This window comes from Bos grunniens, chromosome 5 (assembly GCF_055505025.1).
Source record: "Bos grunniens cultivar Pamir isolate PY7600 chromosome 5, Bosgru_T2T1.0, whole genome shotgun sequence".
NCBI classification, from domain to species: Eukaryota; Metazoa; Chordata; class Mammalia; order Artiodactyla; family Bovidae; genus Bos; species Bos grunniens.
The window spans coordinates 115,578,762-115,601,142 of record NC_141169.1 but is presented as its reverse complement, the minus strand read 5'-3'; the positions used below and the strand labels follow the sequence as shown (position 1 = coordinate 115,601,142).

The following is a 22,381-nucleotide window of genomic DNA, read 5'->3' as shown; positions in this document are numbered from 1 at the left end:
GGTGTCTCACATCTGTCCTCCACCAGTAGCCTCCCCTTCAGGAGCAGCAGCAAAGGCCGAAGAAGGAGGGCTTGTGAGCTTGATCATTCCCTGTGCCCAAGACTCCCAGCCTGAGCGCCAGCCCCCATTTGGCCTTGGGGAATTTGCTAACATCTCAGCTGATTTCTTCCCACACTCCCACTTCCTCCTGAGCCCCACCGGGCATGAGAGCTGGGGTGTCAGGATCTCCTTGGAGCCTTGGGGCTCGATGGAATTCAGTCCTCTCGGCTCCTGCAACCTCAGCTTGCAGACAGGCTCAAGAAGAGTTTTGAGTTCAGATTCCTTTTTCTTGCTGGTAAGATGAGGTGGCGTTCCCTTGCAGCTTGCCACCTCACGAGCAGAAGCAGGACCGAGGTCCTGAGTCCTCATGTTTAGCAGGCCGATGACTGCTCTTCTGCATTCCCAGGGGACCTTTCAGCAGGCCACGCTCTGCCACATGACGTGGAAACTCACTTGCTTTTCAGCTTATTCACAAACCACAAGAATTCTGCCCAGGTTTCATGTCCAGCTCACAGGACTGTAATTCTCCAGAATCTACTTTTGGGGTGCCCATTCCCAGTCCTCTCGATGCCTCGCCTGTCCCCGCAGCACCCCCACCCCCAGCCGCCATCCTGCGCTGCATCCCTGGCTCCATCAGTGTCCTGGGCTGTAACCTGTCAGGACTGGAGAACCACATGTGGCCTCCCATTCTTTACCAGCCCACCCAGGCTCCTGTTATCCTGTCGTTGTGTAGTCACTAAGTCATGTCCTACTCTTTTGCAACCTCATGGACCGCAGTAGCCCGCCAGGCTCTTCTGTCCATGGGATTTCCCGGGCAAGGATATTGGAGTGGGTTGCTATTCCCTTCTCCAAGGAAATCTTCTTGACCCAGGGATTGAACCCATGTCTCCTGTATCAGCAGGTGGATTCTTTGCCACTGAGCCACCAGGGGAGCCCCCGAGTCACCCTAGGGATGTGTATTCTTCCCATCGAGTCCCCTTCAGTTACAAGAAGATGAGAATAGGGTTTGCATGGTCCTGCGTTGATCTCACTGCGTCATAGGATTTCATCAGGAAGGTAGTGGGCCCTGCCTCACATGCCTGAGAACAAGCCCCTTTTGTTGTCCTGGGCTGTTTTGTAAATGTCTTCACATCTGTTCTTCAACTCATCGCCGCATCCCATCCTTTGTCTCTGTCCTTCATAGCATGACCTTCTTCCTGCCTGCCTCCCAAGTCTTGCTAAGACGGGAGGGCCTGAGAGCCCCCCGGCAGCCCGCCCTCCTCTTGAGCTGCATCTTCCTTCCGTAAAGCCCTTCCTGATGATGCACTCAGAACGTGGTTGAGCGCCCTGTCCCCTGTCCCTCTTCATTTCTAAAGGGTCTTCCCGTCTGGTCAGTTTTATCATGTGAGTCTTTGGGGGATCTTCAGCCATTAACAAACGTATTGAGACCCCACTGAGTGTCAGCCCCTTTGCAAGACAGTTGGCATTTAAAGATGACTTTCAGAGGCCCCTCCAGGGAGTCTCTCGGCCCGGTGAGGTGTCACCTACAGGGGTGGCTCCATCAGGGTGCAGGTAGGAAGAGGAGAGCATCTGGTTTCCTTGGTGGTCCTGGAGAACTTTCCGGAGGAGACCTTGGTGCCGGTGAGGTCTGTCTGAGCTTCTGTGGCCACTTTCTCAAGGACCCTCACTTCCACTCCATGAAGTAGGTTTCCCTCATTGATCAAAACGAAAGCAACATGCAACTCTAGATGTGATAAATGACACTGAACTACACACACACACACACACACACACACACACACACACACACGAAGTTGTTACATAAGATGTAACCTTGGAGGGAAGTTGGGCAGAGGATCCGGGGACCTCTCTGTATCATTGTTGGAACATCCTGCAAACCTGTAATTATTTAAAAATTAAAAGCTTAGCACAAAAAGCTAAGACGAGTCAAGAAGATTGTCCCAGACTAAACCGTTTCTCCTTCTCAGGGCCTGGAACGTTCTCCCACTCTTCCTCAGCCCTCACTGCATCTTGTCCAGACTTTCAAGCAGCGTCGGACATGGCCCCTTTTCATTTGCTCCTGGAAAACCCCAGTGGAGCGGGCAAGCCGAGTGGCTTTCTGACCAAGTTGAGGCACAGGGCAGGAATGTCCCTCCTTGGCCTCAGGGTCGGAGTTGCTGGTTGGAAGCTGGGCCTTAGGGGCTGTAAAAAAAAAAAAAAAAAAAAAAAAACGGAAGCTAAATTACCATTCTTCTCAGCTCCCTGAAAGCCCTCAAGCCACCTAGAGCAGCTCGCAGGGCCCTCTCAGCCCAGTGACAACAGACGCGCTGACGCCAAGACCATAAACTGCTCCCCGTCCTCCAGACGCCTCTCTCCTCATCTCCTGAGAGGACGCTGTTCTCCCTGAGGGTGACTTCCACTGCGCTGCGGCCCGGGCTGTTCCCAGGGCTCTGGGGCTCTTCAGCAGGAGGGAGCCTCGCCAGGCTCCCCGGGGACCCAGAGAGGCTGGGGTTTGATTTGCGTTTTCCCCTAGAACATTCTTCCGTCCTGCAGCTCAGTCTCTGTGACTAATGCAAGATTTAATGGCCTTAAAGTGCTCGCTAAGGGCCCAATTCAATTAAAAAATGTCCCGCAGAAGCCATGGATAATCTGTGCCCCTCCCCAACCCCACTTTCCCAGGAAGCTGGGGCTGGCCGGCTGGGTGTTTTTCATTTTTCAATTTTTGTTTAACTTGATGTGAGCCCGGGACCCAGCAAAGGAGCGCACCGCCTTCACTGGCTTCTGTTCCCCTTGCCTAGGGTGTGCGCTGACCCAAGGGTGACCTCTGCTGCTTTGCCAGTTTGACAGGCTCTGGGAGGAGATGCCCGTCAACTCCAAGGGGAGGCTGAGGTACCTGGACTTCCTGAGCAGCTTCAACGTGGACAAGCCGGCCACGCCGCCGGCCACGAGTGACTCAGCCAAGGCGCAGAGAGGGAGCAGCGTCCCCGAGGTCTCGGACCGGGGCCGGTCCGCAGGGTCGTCGCCCACTCGCGACCCAAAAGCGGGGTCCAAGCCACGGAGTCACCCCTGCGTGAGTTTCTTCCCATCTCTCGGCATCTCACTGGGTCCACGTTCTCCCCAGGCCAGGGACTTCGTGTCCCCAAGGGTTCGGGTGACAGAGGTGTCCTAGAATGAGCCCCTGGGCCCGGGGGGGTTCTGGAGAGGAGCCACTGGTGGGTCCTCTCAGTCACCTGCCTTGGAGGGGAGGGTGGTGGGCATCAGGGGCAGAAGAGACAGAGGAGAATTGGGGGTGGGGGGCAGGACCTGGGGGAGGGGGCAGGTCAGCCATTGTCAAGGGCGTTGTCACCCAGGAACACAGATGCCCCCAGGGTGGACAGATCTGCTGAGGGCCATGTACCGAGAGGTAAGGCGTGTTAATGCCCATTTTACAGTTGAAGATCCAACACTCTTAAGAGGGACCCGTGTGGGCTCAGGGTCCCTTGTTAGTACAGAGAGGCCCAACGGCAAACCCATCCTGTCTGACTGCACAGCCCTGGTCCTGGGCTGAGTCCCCCAGCCCGGGATGAAAGGAGGGGCTCAGTCTCGCAGAGGGTCTCCCTTCCTCTGTAAGAAGCATGACGAGGGGTGGGGTGGTGTTTGAAGGGATGGCAACTGGGCACGTGAGCACCCACCTCCATGCTCCATGCGTGGTGAGCCATCCGAGACGGAGCTGGTTCCTCATTCAGTCAACACGTGTCTACTGCACACCTACTATGTGCCGAGAATGAACACCGGCCCCTGCACTTGTGGAGTTCATGCTGTCCTAGGGGATGATGGGCAGCCAGTGAACCTGTAAGTGGAGTGTTTAGTGCGTTAAAGATGGTGAGTGGATCAGACTCAAGGGGGTCAGAGCACCCCAAGGACATCCACGTCCCAGTCCCTGAAGCCTGTGATGTGCAGCTTACCTGCTGAGGGGGGAGTCAAGGTTGCAGATGGAGTTAGAGCTGCTTATCAGCTAACAAGATTGTCCCCGAGTGTCCAGGGGGCCCACCTGACCTTGTCCAGTCAGTGGGGACACAGAGGCACACGGGACATGCAGGAGAGACTCAATTTGAGAAAGACCCACCCACCATTGCCTGGTGGCTCAGATGACAAAGAATCTGGTCTGCAACACAGGAGACTTGGGTTCAATCAGGGGTTGGGAAGATCCCCTGGAGAAGGAAATGGCCACCCACTCCAGTATTCTTGCCTGGAGAACTCCATGGACAGAGGAGCTTGGCAGGCTACAGTCCATAGGATCGCAAAAAGTTGGACACGACTGAGCAACTAACATACACACACACCTATTGTTGCAGCTTTGAAGCTGGAGGACAAATGGGGCCTTGAGCCAAGAAATGTGGGGGCCTCTAGATGCCAGGAAGGGAAAGGCTATATATTTGCACCCAAAACTGTTCTAGTTAAAATGGTTTTTCATTCTACTTCTGAAATAACACCTCCTATGAATTGCGCACCTCAAAACCCGGGTAACATCTGTAGGTTTCTCCTATAATGTCCCTCTAGAATCTCCAGGTACAAGACTGTTTTCTTTCTTGCTAGACCCCCTCGAGCGTGAGCGGGACCCCGCCCCTGCAGAACTGCGAGCCCATCGAGACCAAGCTTCGCAAGAAGGTCCAGGGCTGCTGGCGCGAGCTGCTACGCGAGTGCAAGGAGAGGGACTTCAACAAGCAGGGCGAGATCCCTGGCCCCGAGTTCCTGAGTGCGTCCCACTCCTTCCCCCCAGGGTGCATGGGGCCACCTCCCAGCCCAGGTCCCCTCCTCCTGGTGGAGCCTGGGCAACCTGCAGCAGCATCTGGGGGACAAAGGCTCCTGACGCCTCCGCCCTCACCGGGCAGGTCGATCAAGTCAGTTGTTGGTTGGTTCTGTTGGTGCTGTTGGTTCGGTGTTTGCCATGTATCACTTTGGTAAACTTCAAATGGGCTTCCCTGGTGGCTCAGAGGGTAAAGAATCCACTTGCAATGCAGGAGACCCAGGTTCAGTCCCTGGGTCAGGAAGACCCCCTGGAGAAGGGAATGGCTACCCACTCCTGTATTCTTGCCTGGAGAATCCCATGGACCAGAGGAGCCTGGAGCGGGCTACAGTCCATAGGGTCGCAAAGAATCGGACACGACTGAGCGACTCATAATTACTTGCTTACTTATCACTTTGGTAAACTTCAAATATTTATGAAAATCGGTTGGATTTACGCTCCCTCTAATTGCTGCATACTGAAAATCCCATGGACCGAGGAGCCTGGAAGGCTGCAGTCCATGGGGTCGCTGAGGGTCGGACACGACTGAGTGACTTCACTTTCACTTTTCACTTTCATGCATTGGAGAAGGGAAATGGCAACCCACTCCAGGGTTCTTGCCTGGAGAGTCCCAGGGACTGGGGAGCCTGGTGGGCTGCCGTCTGTGGTGTCGCACAGAGTCGGACACGACTGAAGCGACTTAGCAGCAACAGCGGTTGATGCAACAAAAACCCAGCGCAACCAAAAATTATTAATTAAAAAGAAAGAAAGCCAGACACAGATCCTCAAAGTGCACAGTGGTTGTCTCTTCAGGGAGGTCCTTGTGTTCCAGAATGGAATGTTAAGATCTTCATTAGAATGAAAACCCCAAATGCACAATTTGGTGTAGCCTAGAAGACCCCTGAGAGCATATCTCTGAAGCCCAGTTGAAAATGCTTGCAGAGGGCCAAGTCTGAATTCCTGACCCCAGGGGCCCCTGCCAAGCCCACAGCCTAGCACATGGAACCTTCCCTTCTCCCCACCTGCCTGGCCCTGCCCGACTCCCATGCGGCGGGAACCTCGCTCCATGCTCTCGCTGCCTGAGGTCATGGCCCCCCACAATGCTATGTTCCTACTGCTGTGACCGCAGCAACAGAGACCAGGCAAAGCTGGGCCAGCAGGCTAGGCCAGGACAGAGGGAGCCCAGCAGGACGCGGGGTCCCCCCGTCCCGGCCACACTTACCTTGTCACTGCCTGTGTGTTTCCACATCCGTCCAGCCAGCGGCCGCGAGCCTGTGAAGCAAGGATGGGGCCGGGCCGTCTCAGCAAGTGAGGAGTGATGAGTGAGTGAGTGAGTGAAAGCTGTGATCAAACCAAGAGGGAACCGCCCGCCTCCAAGTGAACCGATGTGCTTGCCTTCAGCTCTCGTGGAGAAATTCAACCTGGACATCAGCAGAGACGAGTGCCAGCAGCTCCTCATCAAGTACGACTTGAAGAACAACGGGAAGTTCGCTTACTGCAGCTTCATCCAGAGCTGCGTCCTCCTGTTAAAAGCAAAGGAGACCTCGCTGATGCAGAGAATGAAAATCCAGAACGCGAATAAAATGGTACGTGAATCACCAGAGGACAGGGTGGGGCCAGGCTGCATGGGTTTCTCAGCTCCTCCTAAACCCTGTCGTCTCACTTCATGTAAGCAATGCACGTGTGAACCTTTACCAGGCTGGGAACCAGCAGCCTGGATCCCAGGCTCGCAAGCTGGCTGAGCGGCACCTGCCCGAGGGGACCTCTGTGGGTTGGAGGGAACAGAGTCGGTGGCTCACAGGGCTGCTGGGAGCAGGTTTCGGTCACTTAACTGGAGACGCAGGTTGGGGGGGGCGGCCACAGTGAAGGGAAACGCCTGTACCTCACACGTGACTGCTTGCTCGCTCATCAGGCGTCTGAGACGGGCCCACCTTGCTCAGAGACGCGGGATCTTTCTTGCATAAGCTGCACCCACGATGCATTGTCTGCAACCCTGTTGTTGCTTCTTTGAAGAGGAATGAGACCCTAAAGATGCTTAAATCTTGCAAGTGGAGGCCCTGGGTTTTCACCTTTCTCTGTCATTTGTAGCCATATGCCTCTTACCCACACCCATTTCAACCACACCGTTAAGGACACGCTTTGGTCAAGTCTTTCCGAAGCGTGAAGACTTTTCCACACTCACGTTCTATCATCTGTAACACTGAATTGAGTTACACTGAATTAAATAAGTACGAACAGGCGTTGCTGACTTGGAGACAAACACGGCCAATGCCAGTCACCCTCAGTCCCGGCTGTGGGGACCAGAGGTGTGGGGCAAGCCCGGCAGCCCCCACCCAGACCCCCATCCCGCATCCCAGCGGCAGCCGAGTGATGGTGTGCCAGCCAGCAAACGGTGGATTCCAGGCAGCGAAATCTGTCATTTTGTGCAAAATCGGGCCGCATCTCTCCATGGTTTCTAGTTTAGACAAGCAACAGCTAGCACCACAGGCTTGCAGCAAACTATGGAAGAAGCACTTAGCTTTATGACAATTCTTTCTGTAGCTCAGTTATTCTGTAAGTAGAGAAAATACTTTCCTCGTTCAATTGTCAGAGGGTCCACCTGTGAGCATAATTGGAGAGCCATGGAGACCCCTGCCCGCTCTGGCCCTCCTCTGCTGCTTTGGGCCTCAGTTCTGTAAGTGAGGGGTGGTCTGCTGGCTTTGAAGAGCCTGTGAGGGGTGGCCTGCTGGGAAGAGGCTTCACGCCCCCTTCCAAGCCCCCCGTGTGCAGAGGCCGGCCTGCTCCCAGTGCCTTGCCTACCCTCGCAGAGGCGTCCAAAGGCTGCTCATGGACTGCTTGTGTGTGTGTGGCAGGGTGACTGAGATTGTGTATGGGAAGTGAGAGGCGCTCTGGGATAGGACCCCCCACCCCCCAACCAGGAGCCTGGGCCCCCTGGCAGATGTTCCAGCTCACCTCCGTGTGCCCCTGCCTCGCCCCCAGCTCTGGTCATGCACCCAAACCCAACCACAGCCTCCACTCCGCAGCTCAGGACAGTCCTGCCTTCCATCCAGGAGCCCACCCTGGGCCTGATTGACAGGTGGTGAGACTCCCGGGAGCCTCTCCCAGGAAGGAGTGGGACCAGGGCCTGCCCCGCCCCTGCCTGGTCCCCTCTGCAGGCGGCCCCTGGCCCCACCATGCCAGCCGTCTCAAGGGCCATTTCCTTTTCTAGTGTTTTGAGGCTTTCTTCTGTAGCCTTAACAGCACATACACTCCTCTGAGGAAGTGAGCTGGGGCTTTGCTTTTTTTTTTTTTTTAATAATTCTAGTTATTTACTTATTTTGGCTGTGCTGGGTCTTTTTTTGCTGCACAGGCTTTTGTCTATTTGCAGCGAGCGGGGGCTACTCTCGAGCTGTGCTGTGCGGGCTTCTCACGGTGGTGGCTTCTTGTGTTGCGGAGCACAAGCTCTAGGCATGTGGGTTTCAGTAGCTGCAGCTCCGAGGCTCTAGAGCACAGGCTTTCCCTGATGGCTCAGATGGTAAAGTGTCTGCCTGCAGTGCCAGAGACCCGGGTTCGATCCCTGGGTCGGGAAGATCCCCTGGAGAGAGCAATGGCAACCCACTCCAGTACTCTTGCCTGGAGAATCCCATGGAGGGAGGAGCCTGGTGGGTTACAGTCCGTGGGGTCGCAGAGTCGGGCACGACTGAGCGACTTCACTTTCACCTTCAGTAGTCGTGGAGCATGGGCTGTGTTGCTCCGAGGCACATGGAATCTCCCAGGACCAGGGATCTAACCCATGTCTCTCCTGCATTTATAGGCAGATTCTTAACAACTGAGCCACCAGGGGAGCCCTGGGACTTCGCTTCTGGGGGGCACTGCTAGCGGCCAAGGACCCCTGGGTGGGTTGGTGTCCCGGGCTGGGATGGGAAAACCCTTTCTCAAGCCAGACTTAGGTGTGGGAAGAGCAAGTGCTCACAGAATCCCTTCTCTTCCGTGGGTGGGGACCAGCTGATTGGTAAATCAGCCGCTGGTGAAGCTACAGGGCACCTGGTGAGTGTTTATCATAGGTGCTAAAGGATGTAAAACTTGAAAGCAATTTAACATTGTGCTAGTGTGTTTGATGTGGTGCCATGTTAAAAATTAAACTTTCCCAAAATGTATTGCAGATTATTGCCTACAGTTCACCTCTGTGATATTCAGACATGTGTTGGGGCTAAATCACGCTAAAATACCTTGTTTTCAAATCTGATAGCACCTAAATGAAATAATCACAGTGTAGTGTGCTGTCTAATTACTAGATATAATTACAACCTTGCGATTTTTAAAAAACTCTGTTCATTATAAGAACCTACTAGAAGATCCAAATCGAACCTCTTTTTTTTTCCCCTCCAACTATTTCGGTTATCTGCCTGGCCATCCCCTCAAATACACAGGGAGGGGTTCCCTGGGAGGTGGTCTGGTGGTGTTGGCATCAAACGGAGCCCCGAGGGGTCCTGATCCTGCCCCTTTGCCTCCCTGAGCCTCCATTTCCCGGTCCAGGAAATGGTGATGAAGAGACCTACCTTCCTCCCAGGAGACGCTGTTTGTGCTGAGATTTGTTTAGTCACTAAATCGTGTCCGAGTCTTTGCGTCCCTGTGGACTGTAGCCCGCCAGGCTCCTCTGTCCACAGGATTCTCCAGGCAAGAACACTGGAGTGGGTTGCCATTTCCTCCTCCAGGGGATCTTCCCGACTCAGGGATCGAACCTGCATTTCCTATGTTGGGCAGGCAGATTCTTTACCACCGAGCCACCTGGGACGAGCCTGCAGACTCCCTTCCAGCGGGGAGCCCTGGGTGGGGAGTGAGCCCTGGGGGCCAAGACGAAGCAAGGCCCAGGAGAGGAGCTCACAGCCCTTTCCCTCCGCCTCGGGCCACAGCCTGTCCACACCATCCTTCCCACCCCAGAGCTCCTTTCTCACCTCCTGATGGGTTTTGGCTCTTCTCCCAGAAAGAAGCCGGCGCCGAGACCTGCTCCTTTTACTCTGCCTTGCTTCGGATTCAGCCCAAGATCGTGCACTGCTGGAGGCCGATGCGGCGCACGTTCAAGGCCTACGATGAGGGCGGGACGGGGCTTCTCAGCGTGGCTGACTTCAGGAAGGTGAGCATGGCTCTTGCGGGGCTTCTCCCTCCAAATAGGACGTGGTCACCAAATGCCAGCGGCCAGAAAAACCTCACCAGGCCCGGAGGAAGGCCCAGGCATGGGCAAGCTGTCCAGACCTCACTTCCTGGGCTCCCCCAGGTTACTGGGGGCCACGTCCACTTGTCGTCTGCAGCCGACCCCAGGCTGTCCCCACCCCAAAGGCTTCTAGAATCCCGCTGGGCCTTCCCAGGGCACCAACACCTGAGTGCAGCCTTCCACTGCCGCTGCTCCTCAGAGCCCTGCCTGCACCCCACACGAGGCCGCAGAGCAGCATGATGACCTCGGGGACTGAAGCACGTCCTGGGCCTGGCTACTCAGGGTCCGCAGACCCCAGCCCTGCCCTGCAAGAGCCCCCCACTCAGCCCTCCCCTCTCCCTCTGCTGTCCTGGCATGGAGGGGCTGCCCACCCTGGTCCATGCAGTCTGGCCAACCAGCTCCCCCAGCAGAGACTGGACTCCGGGGCCTCTCCTGCCGGTCTGGGGGAGCACCTCGCCCGCCCCAGTCCACCAGCTGTAATCGCGACGGCCCCCACAACCCCACCTCTGGAACAGAATCTATGCTAGACTTTACCCCGCAGAACCTCTGGAGGTTAACCTTTGGAGGGTTTCCTCCCGAAGGAAAGAAACGGGCCACCCTCGAGGGTGACTTAAAACTCCCACATTTGGAATAACGCAGAACTCCTCAAATTGTCAGTGGGCCTGGTCCCATTCTTTGCTTCTCTCTCCCATCCCGGTCCTAGCTAAACACTAAGGTTGAGAAAATAATTGAAGTCTAGAATGTTAGATTAAAAATCAAATATTACAGCCAGGAAAAAACCTCAGTCAACACATCAAAGCAAGAAAGGGTTATGACCTCTCAGTGCACTTAGGAAAAATGTATTCCTTAGATTTCTCTGCGCTTCAACAACTAAGACAAAAAAATTTTATGTAAAAAAGCTTTTCTTAAATAGCGATGCAGGCAGATGAGCGGCAGTTAGTGGGTCTGAATTTGCAAGGACCCCATGCAGGGCACTAGAGAGTGAGGGGCCCCTGGAGCAACCTCCCCCCACCAGCAACACACACGCAGAGGGTGGGGCCAGGCCTGTCGCTGGCGGCGGTGAATACCCTGTCACCTCCCCAACGTGGCCTCCAGCTCACAGCGCTGGTTAGTCACTCACTCATGTCCAACCCTTTGCAAGACCATGGACTATAACCTGCCAGGCTCCTCTGCCCATGGAATTCTCCAGGCAAGAATACTGGAGTGGGTTGCCATGCCCTTCTCCAGGGGATCTTCCTGACCCATGGATCAAACCTGGGTCGCCCGCATTGCAGGCAGATTCTTTACTGTCTGAGCCACCAGAGAAGCCCCGGTCTTTACTTTGGGGTCAAATACAATTCTCAGCCAGAGAAGAGAAGGAAGATAACACCCTAAGAACTTGGGGTGGGTGACAAGCAGGGAGGGGGCAAGAGAAACGAAGACATTGCCCTTGGCAATGAGACCCGATGGGTGCTGGGCCCTCTGGACACCCAGGTTCACTCCCCTTTCCTGCTCTCAGCCCATCAGCCCCAGAGGCAGGCCAGCTGACCTCAGCCCCACGGGCCCGGGCCAGTCCTGCCAGCCCTGGAGGAAACTTGGGTTCTTCCAACCGCACTCTCTAGCCTCCTCTGAGAAATGAATTATAACACAAAATATACATAGGAAATGTATAACCTAATCTTCATATTTATTTAATACGATATCTATCACAGTTTGTCTCAGTTGCATGTAACAGAGGTGAAATAAATCAGAGCAGCTTAGACATGGTAGTCTTCTTCTCTCTCATGTAAAAGAATCCCAGAGGTAGGAAGTCCGGAGCTGGCATGGTGTCTGGACTGTCATCAGGGACATCTGTATTTTTTTTCCTACCATCCTCAATACCTGGATTCCTTCCCCAAGGTGGCCTCATAAGCCCAAGATGGCTGCTGGAGCCCCAGCATCACTTCAGCATTCCAGGCAGCAGAGAAGAGAGAAGGAGGGCATGCCTGTTTTCTTTAGAGGAGGCTTCCGAAAAGTCCACCATAGCATTCTCATTTTGTTTTAGTGGCCAGAACTGTGAGAGAGGCTGAGAATTGTCACCTTTCATTTTGGCTGGGCACACAGCAGTCTGGAAGAAAATCAGGGTCTGATAATGGAAGGGGAAGGGCCAATGGGTATTGGTTGGGAAATCAGCAGGCTCTGGCAAGGGATGTATTACTGTTGAGTCATAACTACTCGATGAAGCCTACACCTGCGGGCCTGCCCTTCTCCCCTCCCCTGAAGCTGCACCCCAAGGCCTCCTACCTACTTAAGGCTCCGTGGCCAGTCTCCCCTCCAATCCCCTCCGCTCTGTCCATCTTCCTCGTCCTCCACGTTGACCAGCCTCACAACACCTGTGTTGCTAGACAGGGCTGCCTTGTTGGAAGGGTGGCGGGGGCGGGGAGGGGGGGCGGCGAGGGAGGGCGTGACTCTGGAGGTGGGCTGTCCAGGCTCGGGGTGGGAGGAGAGGTGGGCAAGGGCCCAGCCTCTTCCTGGCAGCCAGCCTCCTTGGTCTTGGTCTTGAACGGCTCCAGTACCAGGGGCGGCTCCTCTCCCCTGCAGGTCCTGAGGCAGTACAGCATCAACCTCTCCGAGGAGGAGTTCTTCCACATCCTGGAGTATTACGACAAGACTCTGTCTTCAAAAATCTCCTACAACGACTTCCTCAGGGCTTTCCTCCAGTAGGGGCCCTGCACCGTGAGCCCAGTGCGGACAGACAGGGACCGCAGGGTCCCCACGCCCCGGGAAATCTATCAGCAGAGGGTCTCATGAATGTCCGGGGCATCCCCCCACGCCCACACCCACACCCAACCTGCATCTTTGTGAGGTCAGCCCAGGCCTGGGCTCCAGGGTTGGCAGCGGCTGCTCTGGAAGGCCCTGGGCTGCCCCATTGAGCTCAGGACCCCTCTTAGTCTGAGCAAATTAAAATGTTAGCTTTTGCAAGAATGATTCTTGAGACTTTAAAAGAACCACCAACAATAAACTTGGAAACTCAGAATTTCTGCCAGTTTTATTTGTTAAGAGCCTGCTGGGTGACTCAGGGACACCCTCCTCCTCCACACAGGCCCCGGGGCTTCCCCGACATGAGGCAGACCTGCGCCCCTGCCAGGCTTGTCCACAGGGCCACCTCTCTGTCCTGGGGGCACAGGCACCAGCCGGACCCCACGAGGAGCGGCCGACATCTGAGTCAGGCCCCATCGGTGCAGCGGGGGCTCAGCCCTTCCGGGCCCAGCGGTACCCATTTCAGAACACAGCAGGGTCTGACAGACCAAGTGCTGGGCTGTGTGCTTAGTCACTCAGTCGTGTCCGACTCTTTGCAACCCTTGGACTGTAGCCCGCCAGGCTTCTCTGTCCAAGGGGTTCTCCAGGCAAGAACACTGGAGTCAGTTGTCATTTCCTCCTCCAGGGGACCTTCCCAACCCAGGGATCGAACCCAGCTCTCCCTCTTTACTGTCTGAGCCACCGGGGAAGTCACACCAGGGAAGACAAGCCAAGAGAAGTTTTAAATCACCATAATTCTACCTACCCGTCATGAAGCAGATGGAAGGGAAACAGAGCCTGTTTCCTTCCTGAAGGTTCTGGAAGGAACTGGAGAGGCAGGCAAGAGGGCTGCCCCTGAGCTGTGTGACCCCAGATGTCAGGGAGGGGTGGGGACCAGGACCCTCCACTGTCACCCTGAGTAAACTCAGGAGCACGACACAGCCCAAGGCCCTCCCTGGGGGGGGGGGGAACCACCCAGCACCCACCGCGGCCCCAGCCACCAGGAGGGCAGGTTCCGCGGGGACCTGGGCAGTGGCCTAGCTTCTCCTCCCCTTTCCTGGGGCCGTCACCACCATGACCACGCCTCCTCCTCCTCTCCATGCTCCCTCTGGACGCAGCCATGGCTGCTGATCAGGGAAGGAGGCCAATGTTCAAACAGAAGCCACAGGGGCTCTTAGAAAGCCAGACCAGCGCCAACCTCCTTTGAGCCCCGCCAGCCACACCACACTCCAGCCAGCCAGTGGGGTCTCCACTCCCACTGCAGAGAGGGAGACACCAAGGCCCCAGAAGAGGGGAAGGATGCCCTGTGGGATGCATGGGAGTGAGGAGGCGGCTCCTGGTGTCCTGCTCAGCCTGGCGAGGGAGGCATCAGCGACCAGGCTGAGGAGGTCTGGCTGGGCCAGGACTGGGGAAACCCCAAGATCCCAGAGAATCTGGGAGCCCTGCGGGAGTTCAGAGGAGGAAGATGCCCACCACAGGGGAAGGGGTGCCCAGGCAGCCTGAGTTCAGGGAGGAGGATGTAGGATGGGGCTGTGGTTCCAAGTCAATGCCGTGGAGCAGAAATGCCCTCCACCCCGGCAGCTCTGCTAAGAGGGAAGGTGGGTGGATGCCCCTGCCCCAGCATTCGGGGCCCCTCCTGTGTGTCCAGCCCCTGCCCCATGTGCCCGGCTTCAGCCTTCCTGAGATGCCTCTCACACAACCTTGCACTCTTCACCTGCTTCTCAGGGAATGCCAACTTGTCCTTCAGCACTCAGTGCAGAGCCACCTCTTACAGGAAGCCTTCCTGACTTCCCCAGGCTGAGCTGGGCATTTCCTTCAGTGCGTTCAACAAGTGGCAAGTGGCTCATCCTGACACAGAAGCAGGACTCAGTGGGGTCATAACTGGCCACACCCAGACCACCGGCCCTCCTGAAATATTCTCAGAGTACCTGTGGTGTCAGTGACACTGGGTTCAAGTTCCAGCTCTACCGTGACACCCAGCCAGGTCACTTTGCCCTCTCTGAGCCTCAGTTTCCACATCTGTAAAATGGGCAATCATCCCCCCCCACACACACACAATATACACACACATGGAAAGAGCTTAGCCCTGCAGTGGGGTTTCTCTCTCAGAGTTAGCAGGGCTTCCGAGTAGAGGGTTGTAGGTGAGTGGGCTATTAGCCACACCCTCCCTTAACCCCAGGAGAGCTGGGGCAGCTACTGCTTTCCTGACACCTGGACCCTTCAAGCCTGAGTCAGGAGAGCAACGCTGGACCAAGGGCCGGGGTGTCCCGCTGCCCCGCTCATCCCCTGGCCCGTGTGCAGCTCTCCTCTCTGAGCCTCCATCACCACATCTGCAAAATGAAGAGGACCCCTGCTTGCCTCGGGCTCATCCATCCATGGGTCTTTTCCCAGCCCCACGGGTCAAACACACACCTGCCTCCTAGAGCCCCCAACAAGGTAGATCAAAGACGATCAAAAGAGAAGGGATCAGGCCTGGTGGGGTGCCTGGGTCCAGCCCCAGCTGATCCAGGGTATTCGAAGGAGAGACGGCGTCGGCGAGGATCAGGAAACAACTGCTTAATTAAATGTTAATTAAGGATATAAAGAGTAATAGAATGAGGATAGCTCAGTGAGGAAATTCAGTGGAGAAAAGCAGCTGAAATAAGGATAGCTCAGTAGGAAAATTCAGTGAAGAAAAGAGGCTGAATAAAATTCCAAAGCAGGGAATTAACGTCACCTATGAAGGCCGCAGGCGTCCTCCCGTTCTCCCGAAGGAGAGGAGACACTAAGGCCTCCCCGGTCGGATCTTAGAAGCCCAGGCAAAATTAGTAGGCTTGACGAGCTTCCCCGCCTCAGAGGAAAAATTCAGCCAGAAGGTGAAAGAAAGAATGACATGGGGAGACCAAATTTCGGTGAACAAAAAGGGGCGTACTTTATTTTCCAAAGTAGTTTATACCTTAAGTTGTGCATAGAGGATAATGGGGGAAGGGGTGGAGTCATGCAAGGACAGCAGTTCCTGGTCCTAATCGAAGCCAGGCTTTCAAACTTATCATATGCAAAAGTTCAGGTGAATTACATCATCTTCTGGCCAGGAGGCCTGTTAACATTTTAAGAAACTTATTTTTCTCTAAAGGTGATTATTCCAAAGTCAGGCACCAGCCTCCAAAAAAGCATTAGACAAAGCTGCATTCCTATAGGGCAAAGGTGAGGTGGGCTCAATCAAGAAAAGAATTAACTCAAGGGTCCAAGGTTACAAACATTGAGGCTACTACTTACATTTCTATACACCCATTCTATCAATCAATACACTGCCAAGGACGCAGTAGGTAAGGAGTATGGAGACTTAGCAGCAAACATTGGCCCAATAAGTGAAAAACCCTTCACCAATACAATTTCTAATCAATCTTCTAACTACTCAAAGGAATCTGTGTTTAGACAGTTTAGAACACCTCCTGCCTCTCACAGTTGGGAGGCTCTGAACGATCACATGTGGCCGGAAAAACCTATTCAGGCAGGCTAGAGGATTTCCAAAGGAGTTTGTAGGTTGAAACACTGTCACACCCAGGAATTGTTAACTGGAGCTGTAAGCTAACTCTTTTTTCAGAGAGAGGTAGTGGGGGACAGCCCCCCGTAAAGTCAGAGGTGTAGGTGAAAGCACAAAGCAGAAAGTAGGCAGACTCTGGTTTTGGGGGTAGATGCTCGAGAGTTTCCAGGGGGACTCCCGAGGCTCGATCCCGCCTTTGCGTATGCCGAGCCTCCTTCCTCAAGACCTTTGCCACGGGCGGAGCTCGCTCCCCCCCTGGGTCTACAGAAGCCCGAAGAGCCCTGGCCCCATGCCTAGAGCTGGACCTCAGACGGAACCACAGCAAGAGGTCAGAGGAGGGCTTCAGCCCAGGGCCCTCAGAGTCAAAGCGGGGAGCCTGGGGGCTGGGCCGCTTCCGGAAGGCAGCCCCGTGTTCCCAGGTGGGCTCTGGGGGCCCTCTCCTCTCTTTCCTGGGCCCTTATATCCTGGTCAGGTGTCTTCAGCCCTGGGTGTCCTTCCTAGGGCCTGGCCCAGCTGCGAGCAGCAGCCCCTCTGGATCCCAAGGTGTAGAAAGAACGGAGTGCCTGCTTTCCCCATCACAATAGAACCCACATGAGAGCAAATGGCCCCACCTGTCTCCCCTTCGTGTATCCACGTCCCTTGCTTTTGACCTTGAAGTCCCTGTCTCTGAATAACATCCATTTCCCCACTCCTTGAAGCCACACTCAGCCACGTGACTTGTTTTGGCCAAAGAGCCACAAATCAGCATGATACAACCGAGGTCTGAGAAGCACCTGTGGTTTGGGGCCTCGAGATCCTGGAGAGGGCATCACTCCCTCCTGTACAAGACCAAAGGAGATTAACAACTTTCCGTAAACCCACCCGAGAATGGAGTCAACACAGACAGTTCACTACGGTCTGGAGATAGGTACCTTCAAGGAGATGCCAGACCCAAGCTCTGGCTTTTACGGGCTAGACACAAAATACCATGTAAACCAGCAAGAGGATTCCGCTGTAACATTTCAACAAATTGCCCAAAACCAAATGCAGGCTAGCCTGAGGACGTGGAGACTCGGGGGACTCTGACACCAAGGAACTGGGATTCTCCAGGAACCACCGCAGGAGCTCACGGACATCAGGGGGTCCTGGAGAAAGCTGCCACATTCCTGCACCCGCCGTGGAGGGGCTAGAGGAGGAGCCAGCTGACACTTTGCCAGAATCCACCTCCCTGTCCCTCGAAGGGAGCAGAAAAGCGCACCATGCAGGGAAGAAGACACCAAGACTGTGCCCGAGGGCACTGGTGGGAACCCAGCGCAGGAGAGGGGGCAGAGCAGGCACTCCTCCTGGGGGCAGGTGGAGGAGAAACCCACGCAGGAGCACAGGGGCACGGAGGAAGGCTCCCAGTGCTCCCAGGGTCTGAATCAGAACCACCCCCTTCCCTATCACCACACCAACCATCACGGAATAAAAGGGGAACCAGCTAAGAGAGCTGCAGGAGCCTGTCTCTCCAGGGGGCCGCACAGAGGAAGCCCCAAGGCAAGGAGGGAGCAACGACAATGCAGCCCAAGTTCTGATGAGGTTGACCCGAGCCCCACACTCAACTCCCAACAGAAAGACAAATTCTTCCCCAAGCATAAAAATGCTTACCTCAGTATCTACTGGGCATCCTGGGTGGCACTAGTGGTAAAGAACCCACCTGCCAATGCATAAGAGAGGAGACATAAGAGACGTGGGTTCAATCCCTGAGTCAGGAAGATTCCCTGAAGAAGGACACGGCAACCCACTCCAGTATTCTTGCCTGAAGAATCCCATGGACAGAGGAGCCTGGCGGGCTACAGTCCATGGGGTCACAAAGAGTGGGACTTGGGGGCACGGGCACCAGCCGGACCCCACGAGGAGCGGCCAACGTCTGAGTCAGTGACTCAGTGACTTAACACATGTGCTTAGTATCTACTGTCCTTTTGTATCAGAAGTTAGCAAACCACAGCCAGGGGACCAAATAGGGCCTGGGTTCTATCCCTGGCTTGGGAACTGGTCTGGCATGCTGCAGCTAAGACCCAGTGCAGCCAAACAAATTAAAAACAATTTTTTAACAGATTATAAATTAAAACAAAATTTTGTAAATATTCTTATATATATGTATGTTTGTATGCTCGGTTGTTCAATTGTGTTCAACTCTTTGCAACTGTATGGACTCTAGCCTGCTAGTCTCCTCTGTCCATGGGATTTTCCAGGTAAGAATACTGTGGGTTGCAATTTCCTTCTCCATATATATATATATATATATATATACACACATATGTATATATGAAAAGTAAAGGAATCCCTTTTTTATTTTTTTAAATAAAAAAGAAACTAGAGTAGCCAAAACAAACAGCTCTTTTTGCTCTCTGTGAAAAGGGGCAAAAGCATTCATACCACCCAACTTCAAGATTTAGCCATAAAATTATAGTAATCAATAAAATATGATTTTGGCAAGATCACAGCACTTTGATCAATGGAACAAAATAGAGTGTCCATAAATAAATGCATGCAAATGTAATCAACTGACTTTTGACAAATGTGCAAAGGAAATTAAATGGGAAAATAGTGTTCATTTGAAAAAATATGAAATTGTCACGTATCTCACACCTTACACAGAAAGCAACTCAAAATGTATTGTAGACCCAAGTATAAAATGTCAAACTATAAAATTTCTATAAGAAAACATCAGAGAATCTGCATGACCTGGGGTTTACCAATGGGCTACACCAAAAGCACAATCTATAATAGAAAAAATTGATAAATTGGACTTAATGAAAATGAAAAACTTTTGCTCTGAGAAACTGTTAAAAGAGTAAAAAGACAACCTACAGACCAAAAGATTTGCAAATCATGTATTCATTTAAGGACTTGTGTCCAGTGCCTAAAGAACCTCAAAATTCAAACACACGAAGACAGACAATCTCGTTTTTAAGAAGGGCACAAAAGATCCGAGCATGCGCTTCACAAAAGAAATATGGCAAATAAACATATAAAAAGATGTTCAGCATCATTAGTCATTTAAAAATGGAAATTCAAACCACAATGAGATATAACACACCTACTCAAATAGTCAAAATTTTTAAATACCAAATTCTGTTGAGGATGTGGACTCACAGGAATATTCATTATTGCTGGTGGGATTACAAAAGCATGCCCTTCTCCAGGGGATCTTCCTAACCCAGGGATCAAACCCAGGTCTCCCGCATTGCAGGTGGATTCTTTACCAGCTGAGCCACCAGGGAAGCCCTTTTGGAAAACAGTGTGATTTTAAAAGGGCCAAATAAAAGAATCTTTTACATAATGGGACTGCTTCCTATAGTACCGGGGTCATGGATATATAACTCTACTGCTACTGCTAAGTCGCTTTAGTCGTGTCCGACTCTGTGTGACCCCATAGATGGCAGCCCACCAGGCTCCCCTGTCCCTGGGATTCTCCAGGCAAGAACACTGGAGTGAGTTGCTGTTTCCTTCTCCAATGCATGAAAGTGAAAAGTGAAAGGGAAGTTGCTCAGTCATGTCCAACTCTTGGTGACCCCGTGGACTGCAGCCTACCAGGCTCCTCCGTCCATGGGATTTCCCAGGCAAGAATACTGGAGTGGGGTGCCATTTCCTCCTCCAGGGGTTGAACCCGCATCTCCTGCATTTCAGGCGGGCTCTTTACCATCTGAGCCACCAGGGAAGCCCCTTACATGGATTAGTATTCTAAAAAATATTTCCTAGCTCTGTCCACTAAGAGGGTCTAGAAATAGTGATACCCCAGTAGCAACTTGCCCATCTACAATCCAGATATGAATTTCTAAATAAAAAGAGCCAGAACTTGAAGGAGAAACAGCGAATGCACTGCGACAAGGGAAATGCAAGATGAGCCTGCTCCAAAGTAAGGAAGTGAAACAAACAAACAAAAGGAATATGTCAGAAGAGCACAGGAACCAACGTGAAAGAACTCCCAAATGGTCAGAGTTAGAGCAGTCTGAGCAACAAAGTAAATGACAGCAATAGGTTCTAACCTAACGATTATCCACGCTGATGTAAATAAGCAAATGGCAGAGAAGGGGCAAATCTCCCTTACAGAACAATTTCAAATAATAAATGTAGGAGGGAAGAAGTTGGAATAGAAAATCACCATGAGAATACCGCAGTAACCACTGCTCCAGGCAAGACCCATGGATGGATGCTAAAATCAGTGGGAAAAGTGTTAGGCGGTTCAACTAGCCTGGAGATGGCTCCTCCAAATAGGTGTAAGTCAATGTGGTGATTTTATCCTATGTCCACGTTCTTGGATGCCTCATTCCCCTCTCCTTGAGTGTGAGCTGGTCTAGTGACTGTTTCTAACAGACCGAGTATGGAAAAGGAAACCTAGCATCTTTCCAGTGGAGAAACCCAGCAGATATCCTGTAAGTGTGTGATCAAGATTAACGACCACGTGAACGTCTCTGGTGGCGAAGCAGGTAAGAATCCGCCAGCCAATGCAGGGGACACGGGTTCGATCCCTGATCCGGGAAGATTCCACACGCCCTGGAGCAACTAAGTCCGTGGGCCACAGCTACTGAGCCTGAGAGTCTAGAGCCCCTGCTCCATAACAAAAGAAGTCACCGCAACGAGAAGCCTGCTTGCCGCAGCTAGAGAAAGTCCACGCACAGAAAGACTCAGGGCAGTGAAAAATCAATAAACAAATACTTAAAAAAAAAAGTTTAATAACCATGTGGTAAGTCACAGTGGTCTCACGTAACCCCAGTATAATGCCTTGAGAAGAACGCATTACCTCCACACGCTTCTCCTCCTAACACACAACCACAGGCAAATCCTGAGAAATTATTGGAGAAACCCAACTGGAGGAACAATCTACCAAATAGCCAGTCCTCAAAATTTTCAAGGTCATGAAAACTGAGGAAAGGCTGAGAAACTACCACCAACCCACAGAGGGCTACAGAGACATAAAGACCAAATACCACACGGACTCATGGATGGGACATTATTCAGAAAGATCCAAAGGAAGGGCTAATAGCCTTACACCGTGCTAATCTCTTAGTTTTGATAAATGGACCATGGTTATGTAAGATGTTAACATCAGGGCAAGCTGTGGGGACTCTCTGTACCGTTTTTACAACTCTTCTGTAAATCTAAAATTATTTCAAAATGAAAAAGCTCTTTAAAGTGGGGAAACCATTTCCTGTTCAGGGCTCCCTCTTCCAGGAAGCTTTCCCTGATCGCCCTTGAACACTGGGTTTGATATTCCTCGGGGCCCCCAAGCCTGACCCTGACTGCCATTCACGGAGCCCCAAGCATGTGACAGCTGAAGGGTTCAGCTTCTTCCCTGGATCAGAGGAGCCTTCCAAAGTACCTCTCAAGCTTCCAGACAACAGGGCCTGTTTCCCATATCCTGGAGGACTTTGCAGTCTAGTCCTTCAAAGGAGGATGGGACTGAGGACCCTGTGGAGTGTCCAGGATCTTCTGCCACAAGACCCCCAGCTGGGAGTTGTGGGTGACGTTAGGGGAGAGTCTTGGGTGAAGCCCAGGTCCACAGAGCTTGTCATCTCTACTAGTTTATCCAGGGGGCTGGGGCGAGGGTCTGCTGGAAGAAAAGGGCCTGAGGATTTGGTCCCGGTGGAGGTTGAAGAGGGGTTCCCTTGTGGCTCAGACAGGATGTTCAAGACTCAGCTCCATGAAAGCCAAACTGCAAGAAAAAGCGGCTGGGGGCTGGGCTTCCTGAGTGTGAGCTCCCCTAAGGAAAGAGGCAGAGGGAAGGGTTGCAGCTCATTGGGCTTGCCCCCTGGACTCCCAGAGACAATAGGAGCGTCAGCAGGGACCCCATCCTGTATCAGAGACGGCTGGCAGCGTGAGTGAGCCCAGCGTGCTACACTCTCTTTGCTATGGACCCCGCTCCACCACTGAATAAAGCTGCACAAGTCAGAGCCGAGCTGAGAGTGGGGGTTGGGGGGGTGCGCAGTTCATGATGGCGTCAACCCGTCTCCCCACCCCCACCCGCACCTCGTCTACACTGAAGGCAGCAGGAACACAGGGCTCAGAACTCAGCAGCTGCCGCGTCTCAGCAGAGCGGGTGCTTGTGCTCAGTGGTATCCAACTCTTTGCGACCCCATGGACTGTAGCCTGCCAGGCTCCCCCG

At 53.4% G+C, this 22,381-nt stretch overlaps 1 protein-coding gene and 1 long non-coding RNA gene across 7 annotated transcripts in view; one reads left to right on the top strand and one right to left on the bottom strand.

Annotated features, from left to right (window-relative positions):
- EFCAB6 (EF-hand calcium binding domain 6) overlaps positions 1-12,969 on the top strand; it is a 252,808-nt gene extending 239,839 nt beyond the window's left edge. For all 6 annotated transcript variants that reach the window (XM_086403190.1, XM_086403191.1, XM_086403193.1 and 3 more), the window contains 5 exons: positions 2,858-3,088; positions 4,594-4,753; positions 6,185-6,369; positions 9,747-9,896; positions 12,534-12,969. In XM_086403190.1, the coding sequence (XP_086259316.1) occupies positions 2,858-3,088; positions 4,594-4,753; positions 6,185-6,369; positions 9,747-9,896; positions 12,534-12,656 (849 nt within the window). In that variant the 3' untranslated portion in view covers positions 12,657-12,969. The remainder of the gene's footprint in view (positions 1-2,857; positions 3,089-4,593; positions 4,754-6,184; positions 6,370-9,746; positions 9,897-12,533) is intronic.
- Positions 1,414-3,051, bottom strand: LOC147373217 (uncharacterized). The gene is made up of 2 exons (XR_015164619.1): positions 2,912-3,051; positions 1,414-2,220 (listed from the first exon to the last, which is right to left on the bottom strand). It is a non-coding gene; the product is annotated as an uncharacterized LOC147373217 (long non-coding RNA).
- Positions 12,970-22,381: the final 9,412 nt, after the last annotated feature.